Genomic DNA, 26,053 nt, shown 5'->3' on the forward strand with positions numbered 1-26,053 from the left:
TTTTAAGAAAGTTATATGGGTCCGTCTCGTTTTCTGAGTCATAGTAAATCAAACCCTCCTCTATTGTCTTTTAGTTTTCCAAAGGCCCTGCAATCATGGGTTTCTCTCAGTTAGACATGTAAACCCTCAGGTCACCCCTCCCACAGCAAATTTGCTGAATGGATGTTATGTAGTCATATCCTTTCAAGTTCAACAGATTCGTGTTGCTGGCAGGGACCCCATCGGATGAGGTCAGCAGATATTATCCAGCTGCTCTCGTAATGTTTGCAAAGAACTTGCATATAATGTAAGTCTTAAATCTAATAGTGACAGCTTATTTCAGGTTTTTACAGAGTCAGAGTTGTACTAAGGTTGCTCAGACGTTAAGGAGATGAATCATACTGTGGTAACCTGGTCATGTCAGCAACAATTTAAAATACTGCAATGGTATTTATTGAAATATAACATTTTAAAAGACAAGTTAACATGAAGGCAAAAAATGTGGGAAAAGAAATGTCAAGTTTGGTCTCCAATGGAAATGTTTTCAGTATGGCATCATTGAGGGCATTTATTCCAGTACTCCATAGATCTTCCCATTCTGAGCAGGCAATGAACAAGATGGTGTTGTAAAATGAGCTCCTCTTACAGTTATTGGATGTTTTGAGCCCAGGTGTGGTGCGCATTTTGACTTTGCAACAGTCTGTGGAGCTCTTTGAACTGCTCCACCGTTTGGTCTTTCAGGTCAGGGTTGGAGATCTGCAACCGAATGCTGTCTGTGGACCACGAAAGCTCGCCTGAAAACATCTCTGTAAGGATTCTTGCAACAACTGGAACAACCTAGATAATGGGAAAATAGCAGGTTTTAGTATGAGCAGATGCTGTTTATTGTTAAGCTAAAGCAATCAATGCTAGTTTTGATAAGCTAAATTATAAAACAACTCTAGCTCTGGATGCTAATTGGCTAAAATACAACATCTGTTCATCTAGTTTTATTAGTGCTATATTGTGAACACAATGTTGCATGTTCTTGCTGACACAATTTAACAATGTAACATGGTTTGCTAAGTCAAAAGAATGCTAAATCATAAAAAATAGCACTTGTCTTAAAATACATTATGTAATAACAGTTTTGACTTAAGGTGTTTGCTCTCCTAGTTATAGCTGTGATATGTTGCGAATACAATGCTGCCTATCATTGCTAACACCACATGGTTTGCTAGATTTAAAATATGGCTCTGGTTTCGGATGCTGGTTGGTTAAAATACACAATATAGTAAAATCTTTGGCATGAAACAAACGCTTTTTATTGTTGCCAATAATGCAATATAGCATGGTTTTTCATTAAATTGTGAAACAGCTCTGTTTCTTGATGCTGATTGGCTAAAATATTGTGCATTGTGCACAGCCTTGTACACCTTCTTGCACAAATAAACAACTAAAGAGTCTTTGCACTCTAAATGAAACCAATAAACATGGATTTCATCTCCAAACCTGGACAACGATGAGCTTTTTCTCCTTGGGCTTCCTGTCTGGCCAGTCCTCTCCGAAGCAGAAGTAGATCTCAAAGGGTGGTGGAGTGGGCGCCTCTCCTTTCTGATACAAAATGAGACCTGAAAAACAAAAAAAACAAAAACAAATTGTAAACTAAATCAATTACATACCAAATCACAATGATCCCATTTGGTGTCTCCTAAAAACATGCAATTGAAAATTGTGAAAATGTGTTGTGTAACTTTTTCTTTTCTCTTTTTCACTTCCCAGCAAAGACAGGAAGCTTCTTAGTACTAGTGCAATAAATGAAGAGCAAAGTGTGTTAACGCCATCGCGCTTACAGACAGAATGGATTTGAAACATTTTGTCATCTCATATATCAGTGACATTTATGTCAAGTTTAAAGCTATTCTTCATTAACAGTACATAAAAAAAAATAATTCTTCCAAACTCTGAAATTTGAGGTTCAAAGAAAACCCAGTGGTTGAATCCAGACCCATTATCATATGTGCTCAATTGTTGGTCAGTGCTGTAAAGCAGTCACAATAAATTAGGATATTGTGATTATTGAAATTAAAGACTGATTCCTCTTACCATGGAGAAAGTTGTTCAGACTGAAGACCCTGATCTTCATTTCTCTTTCCATTGGATTGGGTGGACCCTGCTCGAGCACACCTGGCCCGGACCAGAACACTTTACACTGGCACAGCCTGATTGCGTAGATATCTTGTCCTCTGATCTCCAAAATCAGCCCTCGGTCCATCACATCCAGCAGATGATCTGTATAGAACCTCTGCTTCTCATTCTGGATCTCAGAGGTTCCTGGGAACAGCACCTGCTGCAGCGTTACCGGACCAAACAGCTCTACTTGCTCTGGTGTGGGCGCCAGATTACCGTAGTAAAGTCTACAACCCTGAGGGTTGCTGACGGTCAAAGAACCAGTTGTCCGACCCCTGTACTGGAACTTGAGATCTAGATCAGTTACTAGGGAAGAGAAAACAAAAAGGAACATTTTATCGTCATTTACTCACCATTGTTTCTAGGTTTTCTTTTGTGGAACACAAAAAGACATGTTCAGTAGAATGTTGATGCTGCTATTTTCCATACAATGAAAAGCAAATGGTGATGTAGTGATAGAAAATTACTCAAGGCATTATAAAAGTGGTCCATACCAGACTTCTGTAGCTATATAGAAACAAATCTAAATTTAGATTGATCACTGAAAATGTTCTCGACAGCTCTCTTTCACTCATCTTTTTGATTCTGGTCTATCAATACATGTTGGGCTAGATTTAACAAATCATGGCAGATATTTCAAATATTTCAAAAGTCAATGGTTTTCATTTTGAAAACTATTTTGATCATTTTATGGTGCTTTTACGAAAATAATGTTCTCTTTTTAATCGAAAATACATGAGAGTGAATAATGAAGGACCGTTAAGTTTTGGATTAACTTTTTCTTTAATAATGGATTACCAGTCTAACAACTGAAATTTTCATAATTTCACAATACAATTAAGGTGTGCACTTGTTTTAGTAGCTCTATACACACCTCTTGCAAAGTCAATTAACATCAGCAATACTCAAATGGAACTGGCGGGACATCATAAACTGCAACATTACTCAGTAAAAAACAAGGCATTAGAGGCTTACAGGGCAACATGTGCGGACTGCTCAGCAACTCTGAGATGCAGGGATGAACCTGGTTCTCTGCTTGAACTGGTTCCTCTTGCATTGGGCTGTCCACCATGGCTTGAGGGCCTACAGAATGAGTGACTACATCTTGAAGAAGAGGAGGCGGTATGACTCCAGTCCCCATTCCCAGACCGTTCGTAAGTCCCCCACAGGGATATGGTGCCTGCTCAACTTTGATTGCACTTTGACTGGGAAATTCAGTCAAAGAACCAGCCGAAGGACCAGTGTTGGACTGGGAGAGGTGAGAGGTCATAGGAGCACCTCCACTGAGGTTATTATGGACAACATCTCTTAAGAGGTTCATTGGAGGGTTATGGTGGGTGGGATTATAGCCATCAGCAATAGTGGAGTTAAACGGATCATCTACTCTAGAAGGGTATGCTGGGTAGCTGGAAGGGTCTGTTAAGCAACATGCAAAAAAACAAAAAAAAACAATTATATATATATTAAATATATACTTTTTCCATACAGCATCCACTTTGAAGAAATCTTACCAATGGAGAGTTTGACAAAGTGCTGCAACTGGAAAAAAAAATAAAAATACTACATGAAGACACTGGTGGAAATCATGCTGATTTTACAATTTATTTATTTCAACTTGCAGTTAATCAAGCCATTTATCTATGCTCTGTCTATGTTCTCCAGAACTTACCTCCTCTTCCTCATCATCTCCGGCATCTAAAATCAACAAAAGAAGGGATCATTTATTGGCTTTTCCATCTTTTATCCCTTAAAGACTTTATGGCTCGACTTCTATGGTTTCATTTCTGTGTTGATATTTCCTACTTAAGCAAGAAGATGTGGGAAATATTGAATGATCTGAGCAGCTAACCCATTTAGAGATCGAGAGCAAACAGCGTTGTTTCAGAAAGTATCCCATCTAACTGGTCCGAAGCATGTGTCCCAGTCCTTACCTCCATTGACTGATTGGTCGCACACCTCATAGATCTTATAAGGCTGGACGGGGGTGTCCTTCGTGCCATCGTAGTGAAGTCCGAACTCTCTGCTTTTGTTTAGGGCACAGCGGAGATTGGCTTTCCATTTTGCTGGATCTGGCTCATCTACTCCTTCCTGATATTTGCCTGTTTCGAGAGCCCAAGCCTACAGAGCAAAAGGAGTAAAACAGACTAGAAAATATCTAGACACATGACTTGTTCCTTTCTCTTTTAAACAGACAATGAGCTTTAGTTATGTCACAGTCTATTTCAAGTATCATCAGGGGGCGAGGCATTCCTATTCTAGTATTTGATTTGACAAACATCTATGTAGTGCAGGATAAGTTGTAAATATTTTTGATGTGTTTTTCTGAAAATGAAAAACTCAATTTGAAAGCATAAATCTGCTAAATGTGAAGTCTGTTAATGTACACTTGCTTAAAAATGCCTCAAATGAGTTCTAACAGTCACAGAACTAATTATGAATTCGCAAAGTCTTTCACCTCGTTCTATACTATTCTTGACTTCCTCTTAAAATTTTGCCACAGTTAAGTCAAGTGGAATTGAAACTCTGTTTTTAGTTCTCCTAAGTAGCTTGCAAAAATACTAAAGATGATCTTTAAACATCACTAGAACTTGTAAATACAGGCATGTAATGGCTCAGTTTTCGGCAAAAACACTGACTTTCCAATCATTTTCTGTTATTTGAATAAATAAATACTGAAGAGTGAAACTACAAGGTATTTCAGTACCCCCCCCCAACAAATTCCCCCTAGTGCTAACTTTAGAACAGTGTAAGTACAGAGTAAAAAATTGACGAGATACCACTTCAATATCTACATGAGTGATTCCAATACCATATTACTCACCTTAAATATAGTGTTCTCCTCCTCCAGGGTAGGCATATGGCGGGTGGCATGTCTCCATGGGATCCGGAACAGTCTTCGCTCTTGATTGAGCCAGTGCAGTCCTGGGTATTTCCCACTGTTAATCTAGCAGGGTGAGAAATGTTTACTTTACTAATGTAGAACAAGCTTAGGACGTCAAGATTTCAAATGATATTCCCCTACTAGTTTTGCTTCCATTTTAGATGCTGATATCTGGAAGTGCTGCATGGATTATAGCCCTCACGCAAAATTTCCAATTGGGTGGGTTTCCTATCGAAATCACTGGATTTCATAGCAATGGTAAATGTACAAATTTAAAGTAACTTAAAAATATCATAAAAGTATTCTATCCAACCTTATTGATATATTCAAGTATTCTGATGGTCATCTGAGGTATAGACTGAAATTCAAGTCGTTACTTTCCATCTGATGTAGCACTCAATATCATTTGCATATGCACATATTAAAAAAAAAAAATGCTGTGTCATGGTTTGGTCTGTCTTACTGATGTGAGAATCAATGCATGTGGAATAATCAAGGTCATAAAACTACTTTTATGGTGCTTTTTGATCATTTATACAGCTTATATCATAAGGGTGAGTAAACGTTCAATCGCGGGTGAATTCTATCTTTAAAATTCCATCGTTTTTAGGCTTTTCTTCAGAAATGTTCTTTGAAATTACAATGTGCATAGTAAATCACAATTCACCTGTGCCAACAGCCACGGCTTCAGACGGATCCTCCGTGGATGACCACTCATGGTGCTGGTCAGAGGAAGTAGTAATGGTGAACACTGTTCTTTTGGTCAGCTAATATCATAATGGGGCAAAAAAAAAAAAAAAAACGAGAAAGTTACATTGACAGACAGTTTAGTCTGGAGGTTGGCAACTATCGGAGAGGAACATAATTATAAGCTGAATCTGCCAAAGAGAGGTGTTAAGCTGAAATTTTTCTTTTTGAAAAGTATCACTCCACACAATTTTAGGGTAAAAGACTAAATAAATCCAAAACTCAAAAGCAGCACAATGACAAATGTGACAAGATGCAAAGTCTTTAAAATCGCTGCTATCAAAGCAGGTGCTCGTGGGAAAATAGAAAGCATGTGGGTATTCAGTTTGAAAAGCTCAGTAGCACTGAGGTCATGTTACCTCTGTAAATAAACGACAACATGACTGAGCACAATGAAGGCCAAGCGTGAACAGCACCATTTGAGCCACCTGCACTAAAAAGACATTTTAAGTTGTCTTCATGACGGCTGTGACTTATGCAGAAACGAAAAAGAGGCTGTGAAAGTTTCAAGATCACTTCTTCTGATTAAACATTAGTCAAGAGACTTTGTTTTAAACAGGGGTCCCCAAACTCGGTCCTAGAGGTTTTAGCTCCAACTTGAAACTTCCAGGCAGGGGTTTTGATGCAAGTATACCTGGTAAGACCTTGATTAGCTAGCTTGTGTGTTTTTGATTAGGGCTGGAGCTAAACTCTGCAGGACACTGGCCCTCCAGGACTGAGTTTGGAGACCCCTGGTTTTAAATGCCGTCTTGATATTGCCCTCCCATGAAGGAAGTTCTAAATACTGCTAATTTCATTATGAGTCAACAAGAGGAACAATATTAACCGAATGCTTAAGTGTTTTTGATTTGGTTTACGATGTAGAAGTAGGTAGGGGGTACCTACATAAGGATTATGTTTGGTGTTCTCTTATTAAGTTCCTTTAACCCTCGGTTATCTTTATGTAACAGACTCAGTTCATCACTTTCCAAACATCTGCATATGATATCGTAAATGACGAAGGGATAGCATTGTGCATGTGTGAAGGAACCCAGAAAAGCTATTTTTTATTTTTGTTTCCCCCATTAGAAACTTTACTTAGAGTCATAAAAATTATGTTTTGAGAAACTTGTATCATTTATTTTATTTATCTATTTAATTGATTTGATGCATTATTGGTATATAACTTTTTAGGATATGCTCAATATTTCAGTGAAATTAAGGTAAAAACAAATGAGTTAATTCTATTATATAATGTCGGCAGTTCTTTTGCACCCGATTTCTCTTCAGATATTTAAATACATTTCATACTAAAAAAAATATTTATATAATTTTGATTTTATTTAATTTACTTATATCGTTGTTTTTAGATTTTAGCTAATGAGATCAAATGTATGGCTTTTTTTTACTAAGGTTACAAAATACAAGATACTGACAAACTTTTTATTTTTTTGTAACACGCAAATAGCTACACATAAAAGATAAACATAAACATTGCCTATTAGCTACTCAAGAAGCCAAAATGGATTACTACACAAGTAACCAAAACACCCGTTTAATTCCCACCTGTCCGTAAATAACAAGCGCCCAAAGCTTCCGAAGCCAGGTTAATACGACATAGCCCTCATGATTTCATGCCTCGAAACCTCTGCAAAGGGTTTAGCGAACTTCAAATCACTCACCTGCACTGAAAAGTGTCCAAACGGTGACTCGGGTTGGTTCAGCGTCTACCTGACGAGCGCATACAGATCAGGTGAGGTTTAGATCTGCGTCTGTACGTCCTTTCAGGAACAGCAGATCAAACGGCCGAGGACCGACTGAGCACGGCTCTCCAGGAGGACTCTCTCATATCCATGTTGTTTTTTTCACAAGGCACGAGACGACAGAAGACTTATTTGCAGAAGTTGAACAGGTACCACCCTTCCGGATGACAGGGGCCAATGTAAACGGAAGTGGTTTGTGTTTAATTTTTCATACATGCACTGTGACCCATCTACGCGGTCTGTGTTATCACTGAACACTAACCCAGTTAAAAAAGGTCAGTGCAGTTTATTATACTAAATAAGGACTGAACGCCTATTTTTATTGTTTGGATTATACTGTTTTGATTGTGAAGCTTGATGGTCTGTATCACATTTGTGAAGAAAATGAATTTCTGAACATTCATTAAATATCCTATTTGGCTTAAATACAGGAGGCGACTATAAGATTGTTCTTAGGTTAAGTTTAGTATTCATAGAGTTATTTAGACTTTAAACTGCAGTACGTTTATTTATTCACTAGGTGGGTTCTTGTGACTTTTGGTATTTGTAGATGTACACCATGTGTTAGACTAGCATAGAAAATTACAGTATTATTTTGTATTGTTATCAAGACTGAATAGCTTTGTTATTATTATTATTATCTTGCATTCAGTTTTATGACTTAATGTTTGTTAAAAAGACAAGTTTTCTTTTACAGTTTATTTAAAGACTGTTTAAAATTGTATGTATGTATGTATATATATATATATATATATATATATATATATATATATATATATATATATATATGTATGTATATATATATATATGTATGTATATGTAATGTATATTTATATTCCTACACATACACACACAAACACACACACTCCACACTAATGTTCAAAAGTTTGGAGTCTTTAAGATGAAATAAGTCTCTAATTCTCCCCACAGCTATTTTTATTTCATTTACTTTTCAATTAAAAAACTGTTACAAAGTACCCTTACAGTCTTTATGTGCAAGAGTAATAGGAACTGAAACTAATTTGTGTATATGTGTTTTTAGATTATTACAGGAGAGTGAATACAAGGATGACGGTAACTGTGAGACAGATTTGTGCTTGCTTATAGAATCCCTGACCTGCTATAGTTCCAGGAGACTCCAAAGGCTCAAGCTAAAACTACAGGTACAGGAATAAACTCACTGCAGACAGAATTATGTGCAAGACCTATGACATCTGGAAATCAAACTTTAAAGACGGGAATGTCTTTCTAGAAAATGATGGAGGAAGGAAGATGAGGAAACAAAGAAGCACAAAGTTCTTGTGGAGAAACCTCTGCACCCACAAGGAGACGTGGTCAGTGTAGGGTTTTTTCCTCAAATCATCATACGCACAGCAGCGGCCCGAGTGTCCCATAGAGTTCTCCCAGAGGCCATCAAACTCAGCATGTACCCACCAGTCAACAATGTCCTCACTAAAGAGGTCTCTTATATCAACAGTATTATTTTAGTATTATTTATGTACTGTTATAGTATATTTTGAATTCGTTTTTTTTTTTAGATTAGTTTAAGTTTTAGTAATTTGTTTTGCTGTCATTTTTTTTCTATTTTGTTTTATTATTTCATTAACATTTTAGTTTTTATAATTTTAGTAATTCAGCTTATTTTATATGTTTATAGATATGATGAGGTAAATTGATTAAGAGCTTAGATGTAGTATTTTCAAATGTAGATGTTTTATGGGTGAAGTGTCACAGCATCCTCATATTATGAAGTTGAGAATATTAAAAGCAGTTTTCAATCTCATAAAGGACCCCAGGATTGAGCCCGCTCTGAAAAAATGCCACATGCTGCCTAAAAAGAGTAATTAATAACAAACTAATCAACCCTTCACTAAGGAGGCCCAACCCATACAGCATGTCCCACAAGTGCTCTTTTTTTTCTTATTAAATGTGTATTTGTCGTTCTTTCACACCACAAAATTATATAAAAGCTGTAACTGATTTGCATAAATGCAGAGAATGAAAAGAGAGGGCTGTGAACAGGAAGAGGCCTCCGAATGCAACTGCTCGAGCATACAGAGCCTAGTTTCAGGGGCAGAGGTGTCAACTATTGTTTGTTTATGAATAATAAATGCTAAATATTTTCAGGTTTTGTGGACTTTAACAGTTGTGCTTGTGTTATACAGTATGTGCCCTGGTTTTGAAGGACTCTTTATATTATCTGTCAGTGCTTTTTCACTTGTATGACAGTGATGATGATGAAGAGGCAGAAAGACACAAGCTGGCTCAGCTGCAGCGAGATGAGATGATTTATTTTTTGTATCCTCCCACTTTTACTCTGAGAATGATGCATGATGACTTGCACTTGGTTAGTAACTATAACTGATGTCACATGTTGAACATCCATGAAACATCCCTTCAACTTCATACACTGTGACAGTCAGCAAATGGCTAAGCACCAACATTTTAATTTATATTAATATATTGTTATTTTATTGATATTAAGTTAACCTATTTTTTATCTGATCATCACCTCTTTCAGAAAGCAACAGAAACATATCAGTTCAATTAGGAGACGAGAAAGTTACATTGACAAGAACAAGAATCCTGGATTCTGGAACATCAACACCATAGAGATGGGAGGATTAGGAAGAACTGGATGGTATTTTACAGTTTTCTTAAAAAAAAAATGAAATGATGAAAATGCATTATTTAGTGTCCAAAACTATGTGAATAAATGCAGAAATATCTGTTTTTCAGAGAAAAATCCAGAAGAGGAAATACGAGATGCAGTGAGTTCATGTTCCCTTCCTCATAATATAACACAGCACTTCTGTTTTCCACTGACCTTCGTCTATCATGTCATGTCACTGTTATTTTTAGTACAGGTTTCTATTTAGCAGAAAGAAGTTTGAAACACATAGTCTAGCTCACAGTCACTTTTTTGTATAATAGATAGGTAGACAGAAAGAGATATAGACAGACTGGCAAATAGATGGTAGCTAGGTAGACACACAGACAGACAGATTGATTGATATTCTTCAGTCTGAGGGAGAGGAAGGTGAAGTTTCTGGACTGCTGGATGGAGAACAGATGCAGATCAGGCTGGAGAGGGTCTGGAACGCCCTGCTTCGGCCAGAAGGACAGTGACTAGACATGGCCATCAAATGCAGCTCTCATGAGTACAGGGGCCTTCTGCAGGAGGTAAGAAAATGATAGTGAACTCTCCTGGCTTTCCATCATGATCCTCTAGGATTTATGTTGTCACACGGATGTATTTGTGACTTCAGGTAATTGCTGCATGGGAGCAGGCTGCTCAGTTTATCCAGAAGAAAGAGTTCTTGCTCTCCAAGTTGGAGGACTTTGAGAGGGAGGAATCTGACCCAAACAGATTTTTCCAGCGAGGTACATCAGAGGCACAGAATATTGAATTCTGACCCTTGAAATCTGCATTTACATATTTAGAGAGAATCTTTTAAATCAATTAAATTTATTTAAATGTATATTGTATTACACCCACATACATATTATATTATTCGTTTTTGTTAATATTTTGAATGTTTAGTAATTTCAGATTTATTAATTTAACAGATTATGTGCTTATGTCAAAATCCAGTGCATTTGCATGTAGTTAGCCTTTACAACAGAATTACTGTACTGTGCTTTTTAACGTAACTAATCATTCTTTGTTTATACATTTTCTATAATATATAAGACGTTTCTAAATATGGTATTTTATGTAAACTCTACCTTTATTTACGTTTCGTGAGGTGTTGTCTCACTTACTCCCAGTAGTTGGCAGTGCGCTCTTTCCCGTTTGTTTGTTTGTCTCCAGTCAGCTGAAGAGAAGAGGAGATTCCCGGCGCTCTGATTGGCTGTGTTCACATCGCGTCACCTGTTCTATTTCTCTACGTTTCCTGTCAAATTGTCAATTTTGGATTCATACTTCTCTCTGTTTTCATAATATCTCTGAACGAAATAACAGCGAATAATAAGGATTCGGCGGGTATGTCATTTCATTTTTATGCTTAACATTTCAAACTCCGGTTTAAAAGATCAGAATTAGCCTATTATTTAATGCAGTCTTAGCTGATCAAAACAACACTAGTCCAATGAGCTGCCTCTTAAAAATAATAAACATATGAACAATAATAAATCGTTATCTCTATAAACATATTCAAGTTATATCTAGATAACTTAATATTTAGGTAAGAGTCATCAGCGTTTAGATAATTCGATCTGCAGTGACAAAACAGCACATTATATGGTAAATATGAGACATTGATACTACAGTGTTTCCTTATGAAGCGTCAGTCGAATCATTTTACTTTATATCCATTGAAAGAGATCGTTTGTAGACAGCTCTACAGACTTAAACTGACATATTTTGAAGTGTTAAAAGCCAACAGTGTCCATAAGCAAAGTCTTTCTCTCAATGACATCCATCAGCCACTTTTCCCTAATGTCTGTCCTGGGAGGAAGTGAACGCCCACGGACAGTGTGTTTGGTCGGATTTTGGAGGTTTCTATGATGAAATACACGCTGGCTGTAGTTTTGATTTTATGCTCACTTTGTGCAATATGTGTGCTGTCAGCGTCTCTGAAATGTTGACGTCGGTTTCTATGGTGATGACTGACAGGTGACGGGTGCATTAGCTCTTGCAATAAACGCGATGCTTTACAAATGATTGTAAAATTCCATTCTATTTTTTTTTCCTCAGCGCGTTTAACATTTTTATGGATTTTTTTTTACTTCTGTAGAACACAAAAAAAATCACTGTTTAATGTTTACGTTAGTTGAATGAATGGAGACGTAAAACTTTAAAGGAGCACTACAGTATATTTATCGATTTCTAGTCATATGTATCCGCAAAAAAAAATAAAAAATAAATAAATAAAGTTTAAGTTGTTATTCATATAAAATGTCCGCCTTCTCTGAGTTGTTAGCTACTGGGAGTTGGTGAGTTTAACCAGAGACAATTTAACTGATTCATGATAGTTCTGACGACTTTGAATATAACGCAAGAGAAATCAAATATATTTTGCATACAAAAAAGAAATTAAGCCTATTTTCAGGACTATTAATATTTTTGGCTCTTTTTTCCACTTATATAGCCTACTGTACAGCCATTGAAATAGTTCAAATAGTTTTTTTATTGCATAGTGGTTTTATTTCCTTTTGTTTCTTTATTAAGGTAATGTAGAAAAATGTAGCATTTTTTTGTTTGTAAAACACAAGTTTTTGTTTTTTAAAGTGACGACCAAGAGACCGACAGTGAATCTACTACGTTTGATCAGTTTAACCTTTCTCAAATCAAAACTTCACTTGCCTACAATAAAATCCCCTAGATATACAACATTTTAAACATATGTTAGTTTAAACTTTTAACCTAGACAAATGTGTGCTATTAGAAATTTTTCAACTTAAGCTAAATGCCTCACAGAAATAAAAAATATATCTATAGAAAGCTCAAAATGTCTGCTCTAAAACGAAACAATTAAAATCGAAAAAGGTGCATTTCTTTCTGAAGTCACGTCACTGTACTGAAGAGATGGTGAGTCAGAATCATAGTAATAATAATATTAATAATTTATTATTATTTAATAATATTTGATTTGTATTAATAATAATATAAATAACAATAATAGAATATTAAATATAAAATATTATATTTTCTTTTTATTTATTAACTAAAAAACGGGACCATTTTTTGATATTTACTTTTACATTTTACATTTATTATTATTATTATATTTTTTTATGTTGGAAAAGTATCATGAAAATTAAGCACTCATTGTGCTCATTGTTTCTTTCCCCCACAGAAAATACCTTATTTTTATGACATCTTAATCACTTTGAATATTAAATATTGTGATTCCAGGGTGTTCTTTTGCAGTTGCTCAAGGGTTTTGACTATTTTTAGCACAATGCTATGCAGTTGCTAGGATTTTCTGGATACTGACGATTTCTTAATATTGAACATTATTAATTTAATAATAACAATCTTTCTCATTACAGGTTGCCTTTAAAATGAGAAAGTCCTCCTACCTCATGTATTATCATAGAGTACTTATGGCTAAAGCTTTGACTGAACTCTGCAGGGCTCAGCAACTCTGATGCCCAATCCACTCACGTGTGTTTCCTCAAAGAGTATCCCAGAATTCCCTCGAGTAACCTCACCGCATGTCGCGCATCAGGAGCACACTGGACACCGTTACCAAAGCTGTGAGCGGAACGGTGAACTCTGAGCTCCTCGCCAAGATCACACGCCTCAAACCCAGTGCCACCCAGGGCAAAACTATAGATGTTAAAGTGGAATGTCCCGAGGCAGAGGCCGGAGCTGTCATGACCATGGCGACATCTGAGCCTCCCAGAGATAAAGAGGTGAAAAAAGACATGGAACTTCATAAAGAAGCTCCAAAATCTATCAGCAGTCTGTCTAGAAGCACAGGAAACACGACCAGTGCAGTTGCAAAGCAAACGCTGCAACGTTTTCATCCTGCAGCCTTCACAACCAACATGGATGAAACGTACAATCACCTGGCTGAACATGTCAATGCCTACTTTGGAAGTGACACGCAAGATGACAAAAGATCACAACGGGTTGGAGAAGACACAACATCCTCGACATCTCAGATCCAGTTTAGTGCTCTTCCAAAAAGTAGCAAGGATGATATCCTAATGGCGGTGCCTGTGTCCTATAAATCCACACCAGAAACGCCCCCTGTTATTGACAAGAATAGCTCCGTCCCAAGTCCAGAAGCCCCTTCTGCTCCAGCTCAGGATGAGGGGGTTTCAAACATCCCCATATCGCCAAGGAAAGGCATCAGTCACTACCTGTCCTACCCCAGGCCCAGCGTCCAGGCTTTTGTAGGAAACTACATCACTCCTCTTGTCCCAAAGTTCAGAGCGGATTCAAAGAGTGGCACAGCAGAGAAGGAAAAGCCCTCTGGATCTGAACGGGCTGCGTCCCAGGATGCAAAGAGTGCAGAAAGCAAGGAGCAAAAAGAGGCAGAAGAGAAAGCACAGAGACTGTTGTCTCAGAGGGAGAAGGTAGAATAATATACCTCTAAATATAATAGAATATGTTTAATGGTGTATTTTATTAGAAGCAAAAGCTAGCCAGGAAAACATTGATTATGATGTTTAAGAATGAAATGTAATTGTTCTGTGTGTTGTATATAGATTATAGCACGTGTTAGTGTGGATAACCGAACCAGAGCACTGGTCAAGAGTCTTCAACGAGTCACTGATGTGAAGATCACCATCAGCAGAGTGGAGGAACTGAGTTTCCACCTGCTGGAATTTCCAGAGACCAGAGGGGTGGCAGTCACTGTAAGTGTGTGTCCAGCCATCTGCAATGTCCGGATTTGTTCGTGTACATCGTAATCTCCATTAATGCCTTTCTGTGTTTCATTTCATCTTTTCTCTCGCTGGCTGTAGGAGAAGGTCATCCCGTGTCTGCTGCGTTTGAGGCAGGCCAGAGACGTCAATCTGCAGGCTGCAGTGAGACAGGCTCTGGCTCTGGTGGGCTACAATGACTCAGTCAAAGGCAGAGGAATACGTGTCCTCTCCATCGACGGAGGAGGGACCAGGTGACAGACAGAGGACTACTAGAGAAAGATTATTAACTGAATGTTAACAGATTGTGAAAGTACTTTTAAGATAAAATAGGTCAGCCCAAATTTCTCTCAGAGTAGATCATCCAAAAATAGAACTGACACAATTTTGCAAACCCTTTAGATGCTGTCCATCATCCTAGGCTAATTTGAATGATTTATGATTCATGATTTATGTCACAGTTTTAACAAGAATAAAATGATATAACACTATTATATACCATTATATCTACCAGCAGTGGGATAGGATATACTTAATCTTCCTTCATTTTAAAGTTAAAATAAACAACATTAAATTTTGCATGAAAAAATATAAGGTTAGATTATCAACTAATCTATAGACCTATCGATATAATACGTTTAATTCTCAATTAAAGTCCATATGGAATGTTTCATTTTGAATTTGTGAGCAACAAAAATTTAATTAAATGTAGTAAAAAAATATAAATACATAAACATAAAATAAACTGTGATTGTACTGTACAGATTTGTGGAAATTTTCCCACATTTATTAAGCCTAAGATGTAAAAAGTTAATGCCTGTTATACTCTTGAAAACTCCTTAATTGTTTCAGTGAATTGATCCTTTAGTTGTATGTTATAAGATGAATGAACACGTTTATATTTGCAGTGAAATGTAATGTGTGCAGTCCTGTAATTTGATGTAGTTGTTTTGTAGGGGTTTGGTTGCATTGCAGGCTTTGCACAGGCTGGAGAGTTTGACAGGGAAGCCCGTCTACCAGCTGTTTGACTACATATGTGGAGTTAGTACAGGTATATTATGATAACTTCTTGGAAAATGTCTATTACCAGTAAGTATAGTAATGAACAAATTTCCTTTAAATCTGTGGGGTCATTTCCCCTTAGGGTCCATCCTGGCCTTTATGCTGGGAGTGTTCCAGATCCCTCTGGATGAGTGTGAGGAACTCTATCGGAAGTTGGGATCTGATGTCTTTAAACAGAACCTAATTGTGGGCACAGTGAAAATGGGCTGGAGTCATGCGTACTATGACAGCCAGATCTGGGAAGAGATCCTCAAGTAAGACAATGAAGTGAACGAGCCTATTTTAATTTATTTTATTTATTTTAAAAGTAAAGTAAACAAGCCAAAAAAAAAAACCCTGATTTTATTATTATTATTATTATTATTAATAATTTATTTTGTTATCATTGTAAAGTGCAGCAATAGTTTGGACCTGAAAATAGAAATAACAAAATAAGAAAAAGGTAATAAATAATATAATGATATTAATATAATATAATAAAATAATAAAGGTAAAGAGACACGTATAAAATTGCATTGAAAATATATATATATATTTTTTATTCTCAACAGAGAAAGAATGGGGCCTGGACTAATGATCGAGACTTCCAAGGACTCTAAATGCCCCAAGGTGGGTTTCAATATATATTTGGTAAAAAATGCAATTCTCATTTTCGCGGTTTAGATAAATCACTCAGTGCTTCCTCTAGGTGTCAGCGGTGAGCACCATTGTGAACAGAGGCCTTCCGCTGAAAGCATATGTCTTCAGGAATTATAACTTCTTGCCTGGGGTTCGCTCACACTACTTGGGCGGCTGCCAGCATAAAATGTGGCAAGCCATTCGAGCGTCCTCTGCTGCTCCAGGATACTTCCAGGAGTTTGTACTAGGAAATGACCTCCACCAGGTAAAGCACGCAAAGTCTGCTCTGCATTATCTGCATTACATTTCTTTTTGCTCTTATCTTATCCACAAGTTTTTAAGGCTAATTTTTATTATATGACTTTTTTAACATGTTAAGATCCAAGTGTTCGGACTGTTTGTGACGTCATCCTTGCTTAGATCTCTTGAAGTATTGAAAATCATTACAAACCCTTTTAGGTTCTTGTCAGAAGAAGAGAGAGGAAAAGCAAACTCTGCACATACAGTACATGCACTCAGGCTGTTTCCTATGCTGTCTCATCAGGGCTGTACAGTCAGAGTCATTAGTGTTGTTCTTGATTGCTGTCACTTCAGTTCGGCTCCCTTACAGTGGCTCTCATATTGCTATTTGAAGAGATTCCTGTCAGAGAGATTATTTAGACTCCTCTCACTTCTCTGATCCACTTCTCTCTGAATCATAATAGCCTTGAAGTGTGGCTGCGTATTTGCAATATACAGAAGTATTTGCAATAACACAGAAGGTATACACAAACCAGATTTGTTAGGGAAAGTGTATTGTTCTGAATAGTTCATGGTTTGAATATGTGTCTGAATTACCCTGGAGTAGCTGTCAGGTCTTTTTGCCTCACTGCCTGTCTTCATCCAGCTCAAACTGGCACAGTCCCACCGCTGCCACACTGAACGCACCCTCACAGCCTGAGATTTCATCAGCCAAGTGGCAGACGTTAATGTTGAATCGTAGCCCTCAGCGGTGTCTGTTAATCCATCAGGAAGGCGTCATTCTGTCCGTCTGCCTATTGACACCCACCAAGTACGCATACAGCTTTTCAAATTGCCCCTGTTGTCCCAAAAAGGCCAATAAAGCTGTTGGTGACCGAGCTAAATGAATGCCCAGATTTATTCCAATGAGATCTGTGGTCAGTCAGAAGATGGGCCTGTTATTATTTAGAAATGTTTGTATTAACAGTGAGAAGGATTGCATGCAGTTTCTGTTAAAGTTTTACTCATTTGTGTTTTTTTTCTGAACAGGAAAATTGTTTTTATAATACATTAAATATAGCCCATTCTTGAATTAAAATTCATTTATATATTTTTGTGGGGCATAAACTAAAAATAAAATGTATATGTCAAGAAAATTGTTTTTTTTTCTGTTAATTTATACAGATTTTTAAAATCTATTCATGTATTTAAAATACAAAAAAAATTATAAAATAAAAATACAGTAAAATTCAGAATTAAAATATTTTTTTTATATTTTTGGGGGGGGGGGGGGGGGGGGCATAAAATAAAATAAAAAAAAGTCCTGATAGATCACAAGGGTGTAAATGGTGTGATTTGTTTTCTATTAATTCATAAATAAGGATTTTCTATATTAATTTATTAATAATACATTAAAAATACAGCCCATTCATGAATTATAATTCATTTTTATATTTTTGGGGGGGGGGCATAATTAAAAATTTTTTTTTTTCCTGTTCATTTATAAATTTATATTTTTCAAATCTATTAATTTATTCAAAATATATTCAAATCTGAAATAATATACATTCATTTCAAAATACATTAATAGCTGATAATTATTGTTATTATTATTATTATTATTATTATTATTATTATTTTGAATGTGCTTAAAGTAAAAAAAGTCTTAATATCATGATGAAGAAGAAAACTTTATTAAAATAATTAAATTCTTGAAAAGTTTATCAAGTTATTTGGCACCTTATAATAAAAAAAGGAATATTTAAAGAAAATGCTGTTCACATATTTAATTTTTTTTTTTTTTTACTTCAAATCATAAAGTGCAACCAGGAATGCACTGAAAAAAATGGTTTCTTTTTCCTTTCATTAATAAAATTCTTCCCTATCTTTTTCATAGATGCTCTTATGTACAATTGATCCACATGATGCTTTCATATAATATAATCCTCACTTTGCGGTCAAATGCTCTTTGGAGAATTCTGGATAGGAAATTTGGAGTGACATTGTCCTTAGGGAAGGCCTAATTTATTGGCGAACAAGATGAGAATGAACCGTTTTTAGATGGTATTCGTTTTTCATTTAATAGTCTTTGTAGCTGATTCAATTATTATTATATTTTTTTTAGCCTAAGGGCAGAGCAAACCTACTTAATGCACATTCAATAGGTTAATCTTCCAATAGTTCTGCGTTCAAAGCTGCTGTGTGATGTTTTGATGTATTTTTTTACTGTGTGGGATGAATGTGTCCTCATTAAAATGCAAATGTATTAGAGGCTCTTGGCTCTAAAACCTGTTGCCAACAGAGCACTTCAGACTCCAAATGCCACCAATGGCAGAACCCCTCTCTATCCATCTTTTACTCGTTCTCTCTCTCTCTCTCTCTCTCTCTCTCTCTCTCTCTCTCTCTCTCTCTCTCTCTCTCTGCTCTGAATAGCTGTTCAGTTTCTTCTCCACATGCCAGGGCTGTAATTTGTTATGCATACTCTCCTCAAGGAGTCTCGACCATCAAACAAGAAGTCAATCCTCTACTGAAGGGGTCGGCAACCTTTTCGGCATGATGTGCCATTTTGTATTTTTCCAATGGGCCTATTTGATTTTCATGCAATTTTCATATATATATATATATATATTTTTTTTTTACTTTTCAAATGTTTCTTACAGATATACAGTGTGACTGTACTGAACACCACTGTGTGTGTGTGTGTGTGAGACAAGGCCAGTGCATTAAAACCGCTCAGTTTAATCACTGTTCTATATTAATGCGCTGCTTAAATTGATGCGCGCGTGCACACACACACACACACCACTCGCACCACTCTTCTTCATTTGATTGATTCATTGATTCAATCATTAAAAGAATAGTTGACCCAAAAATGAAAGATTTAGGATCATTTTCTCATGCCCATTAAGGAAATCTGATTTTCTTTATCCTGTGGAATGCAAAAGGAGTTGTTCATGCTGCTCTTATACTTACAAAGTACTGGTTTTGTCATTTTTATCACTTGTCTGTGTGGTTTTTATTAATCTATATTTCCGTTTTAGTTCGTTATTTTTAGTACATGAGTTTAACTAGGTGAAATAAATGGCAACTAGCTGAAAAAATAAATTATATTTTTAAAACATTTTATTATTATAATTTATTATAATTATTATAATAACAGGTAATGTTTATTTCATTTCTAGTAATAAAAAGTAAATTTTTCAAGTTTTTTTTTTTCTGGGTGAAATATCCTTTTAATTAGCTTTTGATTGCTTTAATGAGCTATCCTTCATTATCTTTGGACTGGGAAAGCAACATGTAGTTCACTGATACACATCAGTATCCGTGTCACTAAATGTAGGGCACATTAGAGGAATGAGGGATGCTTTTTAGTGGTCGATTTCATCTTGTTTACTCTGATGTACTCCTTAAGGGAGGCATAGAAATGGAGAAGGATGATGCCAAGTAAATGGATTTCACATGCCTCTACCCACATCTCCATTATAATGACTCCCATCATCACATCAGCTAGAAATGCAAATTCAGCTCTTTTATCTAGTATTTCAAAGAATAACCCATATTTCCACAAAGAAGCCTTGCTTGTGGACAATAATAATAATAATAGAAGCAGTTCTTTTGGCAGAAACTCAAAATTTATTTTAAATAATATATTTTATTTTCTCCAGTTGTAGTTGTGAGAGCACACATGCACCTTGTGAATCACTCTCCCTCTTGTATGGTTACCTGGCTGTAATCTTGTTAACATTGGATTGATTTTTGATTTTATCCAGGACGGTGGTCTCTTGATCAATAATCCTACCGCTCTGGCCATCCACGAGAGCAAGTGTTTGTGGCCCAACACACCTGTGCAATGTGTGGTGTCTTTGGGCACAGGCCGATACGAAACCATAGGCAAGACCAGCTCGAGCACTTATACCAGCTTGAAGACCAAACTCACCAATGTCATCAGCAGCGCCACAGACACTGAAGGTGAGAACATGATCAAATCTGTCCACTAGCACCTACAGCTCTGCATATCCATTCTAGTTAGACAAGAGCAGCTGAGGCTTGTTTTTAGCAAGAATGTGATCATTTAGAAAATGATTCCATAAGAATAATCATCTGTTTTTGCAAAAAAAAATAAAACACATAAAACTGCATACAATTTGATTAATTTACAAATAAATAACAAGATGTTTTTTTTTTTTAGAAATTTACAAAATGTATAAAAAAATGTAAATAAAAATATAAAATTATAAAAAATTATAATTTATTTAAATTTTTAAAAATATTATTAGCATCTGCTGTTTGTTCTCCGACTGTAATGCCCCCTTATGAAAGGAAATTTTAAAATGTATTTAATTCATTTAAGAAAAAAAAAATATATACAGTATATATTTCATAAAAAAAATAATAATGAAAACTGTGATGACATTAAGAAACAAGTAAAGTAATAAATATTGAAACATTGTTAATATTCTGTTGTTTGTCACTACATAACTCACTACATAAACCCTTATTAATGAATCTCTTCTTATACTTTAGAGGTCCACACGATGCTGGATGCCCTGCTCCCCCCGAACACTTATTTTCGTTTTAACCCTTACATGAGTGAGGAAATCCCACTGGACGAGAGCAGACAGGATAGGCTGGGCGTCCTGCAGGCTGAGGGTCAGCAGTACCTGGAGCGTAACGAGAATAAGTTAAAGAAAGTGGCTAGTGTTCTCACTCAAGAAAAGGGAATCGTTCAGAAACTCGCCGAATGGGCCCAGCTAAAAGCTGACATGTACGATGGCCTTCCTTTTCGCTCAAAACTCTAAACTTACAATCTAAACTAAACTAGCACAACATCTGACCTTTTAACACATAACTTGGTAAACTGTGCGCTACAGTGTAACTACACAATGCATGTTGCCATATGCCAGTTTAAAATAGCAAATCAAGTCTGTTGCCTCATACTAACGAGCACATAAGATTGAAAAGTTTCATAATGTCTGATTTTAAGGCTTTATTTTTATTGTAACAAAAGTTATTGTTTACCTTGTGTTGTTTGAATCGAAGATCCTTGAAAGCACGAAAATATACTGACTAGCTATCACAATGCATTTGCTGCTTTTCATTTGTTTGGTTATACTAATGTAATTTGATCCGTTAATTTACAATAGGATCAATTTGCTGTTGTGTAATGTCTCTCCTTGAAAAACCCTTAGTATTAGTCGACTGAACTGACAGTACTGTAGTTAGCATGAGGTGAGCAGCTAAATCATTTTCAACCACTTTTTTTTTAAATTTAAATTCAAATGATCAGCCTTGTAATTTTATGTCAGACCACAATGGTATCCATTAGCACTAATGTTTTAAAGATTTTGCACACAATGTTTCGAAAGCACTCATTGCAGTTGCGTTATGGCTGAAGATGGCTTGCATTGATTATTGTGGAAATCATTGATTTCGTGTATTATGTTTGAATGCCTCAGCTGCTTTCCAGTACACATTTTTATTTGCTTCTTCATGCACTTAGCTGGAAAATATTTGACATAATTTATTGGTTCTTTTCAGACCGAGTGTATAATATTGTAAAATATAATTAATCCATATGTGTGTAAAAAAATTAAAATAAATGTATAACAGTGTTGTAGATTTCAGTTTTAACAGCTCGATTCAGAAATTCAATTTTCCTATCACCTTAAAACTGTATTCCCTGATGATTATGAAGAGAAATAAATGATTTTAACTTCAGTTTGTTTCATGGTTTATAGTTCTTCTCTCTGAAGATGTCACAAAAGATATGTTTTTTAGAATCTCTTAGATTATCATTGGGAATCCACAATTTAGCCTATTATTTATCAGTTTCATTAGGCTGAAAGGTATGTATTTCTGCACATTATTCTATTTGAAAGGAATCTTGGAGTAGTTTTTAGCAGCCTGTCGAGTATGCAGAAAATTAGTCACATAGTAGATCAATGTTAATGGGGGAATGCAATTTATACATGTGACGGCGGACTATTCCTCTCGAGCAGGAGCAGATAGGACCATATCTGACTCGACTCTTGAATCATCCACCTCCCAGAATCCCCTTGGGCAGGAAGAACAGACTAGAGCCTTCTGACACATTCAGCATCAAATGTAACTAATATGTCACTAAGGCGCTTTCAGTATTTTCATTTTCTGTACAATTAATATTTTACATATTGTGTAGCTGAATTGTCACACTCTTCTACTCTGTAAATTCATATATCAAGTGGTATGTCAGTACTCTATGTAATCTAGACCTGTTCCCTAGCAACCATTTCTCCACCTTCACAAGATTCAGGTTTGAAAATGTTGGACTTCAATCTCTTGCTTCACTTCTCTACTGAAAGTTTATGATATTTTCAGCACAAAGAGTCGCTCTCAATCGCTTTCACACCTGTGTTATAGAAACTTTCGAATTTTGCCAAAAATGTCATGAAATACAAAATAAAAAAATATCACAAAACAAAGAGACTGAACGACAGAGTCATATGCAAATTAGACATGATGAAGAAGCGGAGGACAACATTTATTTACACATAGGTGAGTCAATGGAATGACTAACCATTCCTTTATAGTTAATTTTCAATAGCCTGATTATAATGTGTCATTTATTGATAACATATATTCTGGATTACATAGACTGAGTACATTGAGTATTTTACTACATTTTTTAAATCCTCATAATCAGATTAGAGTTACTTGGATTACATGATTATATATTATTCATAAAATGGCTGAAATGATTAATAATCTATTGATTCCCCCTTATTCTTATTCTTTTTTTTCTTTTTCTTTTAAAGCTTCCTTTCCAAAAATCCTACGTGTGTCATACCATTTAGCTTTGACTTTATTCAAAATATACAATTGCAAATAATGTGTAAATGTCATGTAAATAATGTTGCGATCCTTACTTCTGAGTTTTAGGGGGGGAAAAAACATTAGTTAATAAAAAATAATCTAGAAATTAGTCAGAATTCCTTACATTAAAACAGTAATTTAGGTTCAGTTACTAACTATATATATATACACGGTAGGATATCATTTGTGTACGTGAGCATTATTATCAGTAAATATACTTTTTTTTTTTTTTTACTGGTTCAATTAATATTTATCTACCCACACCCCTGAAAAATTCCCTTGCTGGAAAACGAACATGCTTCTGTAAGAAAACAGCCTAACGGTTGGCTCTGCTCCGGTACATATACTGTATGGATTTTTTCTGGATGATGTATGTCTTCAAAGCTGTCAACAAACCAATTTAGGAAGTGGGAAGTATAAACAAAGCCATTCTGCATTAGCTCAGAGAGAGAGCAACACTTGATCAGTGCAGACTTTCTCGTTCAAAAATACTCTTGAAAGTTTTGAAACTGGTTCGACTTTAGTTTCCATGTCTTTTCTTTTACCTTACCTCACGCTACATGCTACTCTATTAGATTTTTTTTCTCCCTCTTGTGCCTTGTGCTCCTCATATTTCCCTGATAGAACAGATGTCCCATGACATTCAGGACTTTAGAGAACAATTATGGTTTTGTGCACAGTAAATGGTGCATCTCACATTCTTAAGGAGAAGTGGCTGGGTATCAGACATGATGCTGTACAGTGGGATGACTAACATGCTCATTTTCAAACCAACACCATGAATCAGATATCCTGTATAGAGGCAACAAAAGCAACGCTACCCATCTGCACAAACACATGCCTAAATATGGCTTTGACAAAGTAATGTAGAAAATTGTATAGACTGGACATTGTAGATTTGGTTGGATTGGTTTTCTTCCATGACTTTTATAATTAATTATTTTACATTTAAATTAAATAAAAAAATGTATGCATTTAGCAGACGCTTTTTTCCAAAGCGACTTACAGTACATTCAAGCTAACATTTTTTATCAAATTAATTAATCAAGTTATGGTGGGTAATCAAGTTTTTAATTATTATTATTTATTTTTTTGCTTTTTACCATATTAACATTTAATTGATTAAAAGATACACCAAGAACTGTTTGAAATGTCTATTTCTTTATGTTTTTGAAAGTTTTTTTTTTAACCTGTAATGTCAAAACCCCAATTTGAGAAATATGTCTCCAGTCTACAAAGAAAACACTTCAGTCATTCTGATGCTCATTTGCCATTCTAATGTACACTATGTGTGTGTGTGTGTGTTTATGCTTCTCTCTGTGTGTAATATCTATACACACAGAATATATTATTTTATATTTTTATTATAGTGTATATATATATATATATATATATATATATATATATATATATATATATATATATATATATATATATATATACAGTACAGACCGAAAGTTTGGACACACCTTCTCATTCAAAGAGTTTTCTTTATTTTCATGACTATGCATATTGTAGAGTCACACTGAAGGCATCAAGGGCTATTTGACCAAGAAGGAGAGTGATGGGGTGCTGCGCCAGATGACCTGGCCTCCACAGTCACCGGACCTGAACCCAATCGAGATGGTTTAGGGGTGAGCTGGACCGCAGACAGAAGGCAAAAGGGCCAACAAGTGCTAAGCATCTCTCGGGGAACTCCTTCAAGACTGTTGGAAGACCATTTCAGGTGACTACCTCTTGAAGCTCATCAAGAGAATGCCAAGAGTGTGCAAAGCAGTAATCAAAGCAAAAGGTGGCTACTTTGAAGAACCTAGAATATGACATATTTTCAGTTGTTTCACACTTTTTGTTATGTATATAATTCCATATATAATGCCACATGTGTTAATACATAGTTTTGATGCCTTCAGTGTGAATCTACAATTTTCATAGTCATGAAAATAAAGAAAACTCTTTGAATGAGAAGGTGTGTCCAAACTTTTGGTCTGTACTGTAGATATTGTTTTATATATTTTAAATTATATCAATGAATAGTATGGAAATTATGTTGCTTTTTATATTTAATTATTATTACTTTTTTATTATAAGCACAACTTAAAAAAACTAACTGTCAAATAATTAGTTAAAACAAATTATAAATGGATGTATTAAAAAAAAATACTATTGAAGTCAATGGCTACCAGCAACTACAAAACATCTGTAGTGTTGAACAGAAGAAAGAAAGTCATACAGGTTTGGAAATTTTTCATTTTAGGGCAAACTATCCCTTTAAGTTTGAGGAGCCTCCATTATTTATAAGAATACGCCTTTCTTTGAAAAACAAACAGAATTGAACAAATACAACTTCTTTACGTCAAGAGTATAATAACTAGTGTCCAGTAGTGCTGTTTGTGTGTGCTCCTGTCTGTGTGGAGCTCCTCGCGCGCTGCAGCTGCGCCTGCACTGAGCGTGCGCGTGACGGCGC

The 26,053-nt window shown here is 35.7% G+C and overlaps 2 protein-coding genes across 6 annotated transcripts; one reads left to right on the forward strand and one right to left on the reverse strand.

The window, feature by feature from the left end:
- Positions 1-394: 394 nt before the first annotated feature.
- On the reverse strand, positions 395-7,724 carry LOC132098872 (interferon regulatory factor 6-like). 3 transcript variants are annotated; one of them, XM_059505120.1, is made up of 10 exons: positions 7,438-7,724; positions 5,697-5,796; positions 4,970-5,092; positions 4,080-4,266; positions 3,818-3,843; positions 3,660-3,687; positions 3,124-3,564; positions 2,065-2,454; positions 1,471-1,589; positions 395-816 (listed from the first exon to the last, which is right to left on the reverse strand). In XM_059505120.1, the coding sequence occupies exons 2-10, from the start codon at positions 5,745-5,747 to the stop codon at positions 628-630; spliced, it is 1,554 nt and encodes a 517-aa protein (XP_059361103.1). In that variant the 5' UTR covers positions 5,748-5,796; positions 7,438-7,724; the 3' UTR covers positions 395-627. The 3 variants fall into 3 exon arrangements, with proteins under 3 accessions (XP_059361103.1, XP_059361105.1, XP_059361104.1); XM_059505122.1 differs by lacking the exon at positions 7,438-7,724 and adding an exon at positions 7,322-7,369; XM_059505121.1 differs by lacking the exon at positions 7,438-7,724 and adding an exon at positions 6,136-6,374.
- Positions 7,725-9,191: 1,467 nt separating this feature from the next.
- Positions 9,192-22,455, forward strand: LOC132098873 (calcium-independent phospholipase A2-gamma-like). 3 transcript variants are annotated; one of them, XM_059505123.1, is made up of 12 exons: positions 10,145-10,159; positions 10,258-10,289; positions 11,333-11,503; positions 13,516-14,550; positions 14,683-14,832; positions 14,941-15,092; positions 15,795-15,889; positions 15,983-16,154; positions 16,452-16,509; positions 16,589-16,783; positions 20,508-20,706; positions 21,262-22,455. In XM_059505123.1, exons 4-12 carry the CDS (start codon positions 13,681-13,683, stop codon positions 21,534-21,536), a joined length of 2,166 nt encoding a protein of 721 aa, XP_059361106.1. In that variant the 5' UTR covers positions 10,145-10,159; positions 10,258-10,289; positions 11,333-11,503; positions 13,516-13,680; the 3' UTR covers positions 21,537-22,455. The 3 variants fall into 3 exon arrangements, with proteins under 3 accessions (XP_059361107.1, XP_059361106.1, XP_059361108.1); XM_059505124.1 differs by lacking the exon at positions 11,333-11,503 and having other exon boundaries at positions 9,192-10,159; XM_059505125.1 differs by lacking the exons at positions 10,145-10,159; positions 10,258-10,289 and having other exon boundaries at positions 11,228-11,503.
- The last annotated feature ends 3,598 nt before the right edge of the window (positions 22,456-26,053 follow it).

This window comes from Carassius carassius, chromosome 22 (assembly GCF_963082965.1).
Source record: "Carassius carassius chromosome 22, fCarCar2.1, whole genome shotgun sequence".
NCBI classification, from domain to species: Eukaryota; Metazoa; Chordata; class Actinopteri; order Cypriniformes; family Cyprinidae; genus Carassius; species Carassius carassius.